Source organism: Psammomys obesus, unplaced genomic scaffold (assembly GCF_907164565.1).
Source record: "Psammomys obesus unplaced genomic scaffold, mPsaObe1.curated_primary_1811, whole genome shotgun sequence".
In the NCBI taxonomy this organism is placed as follows: Eukaryota; Metazoa; Chordata; class Mammalia; order Rodentia; family Muridae; genus Psammomys; species Psammomys obesus.
In genome coordinates this window covers 3,473,062-3,476,495 of record NW_026585690.1, presented here as the reverse complement: position 1 = coordinate 3,476,495, position 3,434 = coordinate 3,473,062, and the positions used below count along the sequence as shown (strand labels likewise).

The 3,434-nt window shown below is 44.3% G+C and overlaps 1 protein-coding gene across 1 annotated transcript in view; it reads right to left on the bottom strand.

Moving 5' to 3' along the window:
* Gc (GC vitamin D binding protein) overlaps nt 1-3,434 on the bottom strand; it is a 31,614-nt gene that overhangs the window by 3,626 nt on the left and 24,554 nt on the right. Inside the window, exons 10-11 of the mRNA XM_055596022.1 lie at nt 3,178-3,275; nt 694-826 (exon numbers count right to left, since the gene is read on the bottom strand). Coding sequence (XP_055451997.1) covers nt 694-826; nt 3,178-3,275 — 231 coding nt within the window. The remainder of the gene's footprint in view (nt 1-693; nt 827-3,177; nt 3,276-3,434) is intronic.

Genomic DNA, 3,434 nt, shown 5'->3' with positions numbered 1-3,434 from the left:
TTCATTCATTCATTCATTCATTCATTCATTCATTCATTCATTCATTCTCTCTCTGTCCTCTTTCCTCTAGGGAAAAAAGCAATAAAAAAAACAAAAATCAAAACCAACTGCAAAGAATCAACAAGACAAAAACAAAACAAAACAAAAAGCACACGAGAGAACATGGAGTCATTTGTGTTGGCTAAACACTCCTGGGCATGGGGCCTTCACCAGCCTTTATCCATCCCCTGGGGACTCAGCCTCTCGGTGCTGAGGTGCTGACCCGGAGTCTCCCAGGTTCTTTCTGATGAGTCCTCTCAGCCTTTTCTTCTGTCCCCTCTAGCCGTTTGTGGCTCCCCTTACCTGCAGAACGATTCTCGACCAGGGACCCCACACCCTCCACCCTTGGCTGGGTCCCAGAGTGGGCAACCACAATCAAAGAACCCACACCCACCCAACAGAGACAAGACAAACCTCGTCTCTCAAAGCTTGCAACACTTCACACGTTTTGCAGACATCTCCCTTTGCTTCTCAGAGAGTACAACCTGGAAACTGTTTCCCTGACTCTTCTTTACCGAGGCGACCAGCCAGGTCACCACCACTCTGGAAAGTCCGTCACATGGGCGCACACTTCAGGAACATTCAGAACAAGTGACGGAGCGCCGGAGTTCTGGAGTGCTCTCGCCCTGAGAAGCAGAGGTGAGGCTTTCCTACCTGTGAGCTGCAGTACAGAGGGGGTGAGTTTACGGAGCAGCACTTGGAGGCGAAGTCCGAGCGCTTGTCCACCATGTCTTTCATCTCTGCTGGAGAGGCATTGGGCATTTTTGTCCTCAGTCGCTCTGCCAGTCTGAAACAAAACAAAACATAACAGTTCTCTGTAAGGTTGAGCTGGAGGAATTGTAGAGACGTCGCTTAAACAAAGTGACAGCTCTTTCAGATAATGTAAAGTGGAAACAGAACTACTTGCCTGTCTTAGGAAACCCTGTTTGTGAAATGGATTCTGGGTGAGCCACACTGAAGTTAGAATTGAAATCTATGCCTTGTTCAAAGTCGTGCAAGCAAACGGAAGTTGCCACTGAATCTGAAAGCTGATCATTCCCCTTTTGGTAGCTTATTATTTCAACACAGGTGATGAATTTTTCTATTTTCCCTCCTCTCCATCGTTAAATTTCAAGCTCCTTTAAAAATGTGTCCTTCGGTGGACTTGGTTTCAGTTCATGCTTTTGCTTTTGTGTGCTTCATTTTCCTGACTTTGGAACTCAACTATGTGAACACACTGAAGTAGGAGCAGAACCCATTGGCTGTTGTTCCCAGGTGTTTCAATAGTTTACTTTCAAGATGTCGACAGGACTCGACACCTCTTGCTGTTTTCCAGCTTGAACTATTTATGATCTTGGTGCCACTTTCACCTTCATGGTGGGCCACTTAGCTTGGTTTATCACTTTCTCCAAGAAATGGGTTCTTACACCCATAGCGAGCAGCGCGGGGTAATGAGGGAAAATGCTTTATAGAACAAGACTTACACCTACTAAGGAGGATTTCACAGGGATCCCTGAGGAGACGGCCTGTTCTGTGGCTCTTTAACAAAATCTTTTTGGGAATCTGTGTGTTTATTTGAGTCCTATACTCTCACTGATTTAAAGTGGACATTTATTAAACAAGATGGAAGACGGCACAGTCTTTCTAGAGATTTTCTTCCAAGGACCCGTCACTGTCTTTCATTTTTTTATTATTTAATTATTTTTATTTTTATTAATTACAGTTTATTCACTTTGTATCCCTCCCCATACCTCCCTCCCTCCTCCCCTCCCAATCTCACCCTTCCTCCCTCATCTCCTCCCATGTCCCTCTCCCAGTCCACTGATAGGAGAAGTCCTCCTCCCCTTCCATCTGACACTAGCCTATCAGGTCTCATCAGGACTAGCTTCTTTGTCTTCCTCTGTGGCCTGGTAAAGCTGTCCCCCCCCCCCCCAGGGGGAGGTGATCAAAGAGCCAGCCACTGAATTCATGTCAGAGACAGTTCCTGTTTACTTTACTAGGGAAGCTACTTGGACACTGAACTGCCATGGGCTATATCTTTGCAGAGGTTCTAGGTTATCTCCACAAAGAGTCGTTGGCTAGAGCATCAGTCTCAGAAAAGTCTGGGACCCCTGTGCCCAGACTTTTTGGATCTGTTGCTGTCCTTGTGGAGCTCCTGTCCTCTCCAGGTCTTACTATCTCCCACTTATTTAATAAGATTCCCTGCACTCTGCCCAAAGTTTGGCTATGTGTCTCAGCATCTGCCTCGATACCCTGCAGGGTAGAGTCTTTCAGAGGCTCTCTGTGGTAGGCTCCTGTCCTGTTCCCTGTTTTCTCCCTCCTCTGATGTCCATCCTCTTTGCCTTTCTGAATGGGGATTGAGCATCTTAGCCAGAGTCCTCCTTCCTGATTAGCTTCCTTAGGTGTACAGATTCTAGTATGTTTATCCTATATTATATGTCTAATATCCACTTATGAGTGAGTATATACCCTATGTGTCTTTCTGCTTCTGGGATACCTTACTCAGGATGATCTTCTCTAGGTATCACCATTTACCTGCAAATTTCATGATTTCCTTGTTTTTTATCGTTGAGTAGCCCCTCAGTTGAGGAATGGATAGAGAAATTGTGGTACATCTGCACAATGGAATATTACTCAGTGATAAAAAAACAAGGAAGTCATAAAATTTGTCTTTCATTTTTATGGCCAGTTATTTTATTGTTAATTTCTACTTACAGTGAAACGCTTCCTCTTTAATTGAGAAAAATAACTGTTGCACCATGTTATTGATAGGCAGCATGTTTATTTCCAGTTCATAAGGAACACATACTGGTGATGGCTGGCTTCAGACCAGCATGAAACCTCAGTTCTTGTCAGAGAACAAACATCGGCCGATAACTCCAGATAACATGACCAACTATACGCTCATGTTGCCATTTTGAATCAAGCCCCTGCAGATAGTTTATATTCTTGTGGCCATGTTCTAATTGGCCACTCACCTAAGGCCGATGACATACCCCGTGCCCTGGAAACATTTAAAATTTAAAACATTTAAAATTGCAAACCTTCTTCATCTTTCCCTCACAGCATCCTAAATTTTCACCTCTACTTCTCTATCACAGAACTGGGCAAGCACAACAGACACATTTGGAGGATGAGGCCACAAAACCAGCCACTTACTTTTTCTTGTACTCAGTAAATGTGTTCTCAGAATAATCTGCACACATTTCCTGCCCCTTTTCAATGAAGGAATTTAGTTGGTTCTTCAGCAGGGGACTCTGTAAAATAAATATTACTCATCAGCATCCCTTGTGTATAAATACTGTCCCATGAGGCCATTAGATCAGAATTACATCTCCCTGCCCAAGGTATCAACAAACACTCTTTCTTTTCCTTCCTTCCTTCCTTCCTTCCTTCCTTCCTTCCTTCCTTCCTTC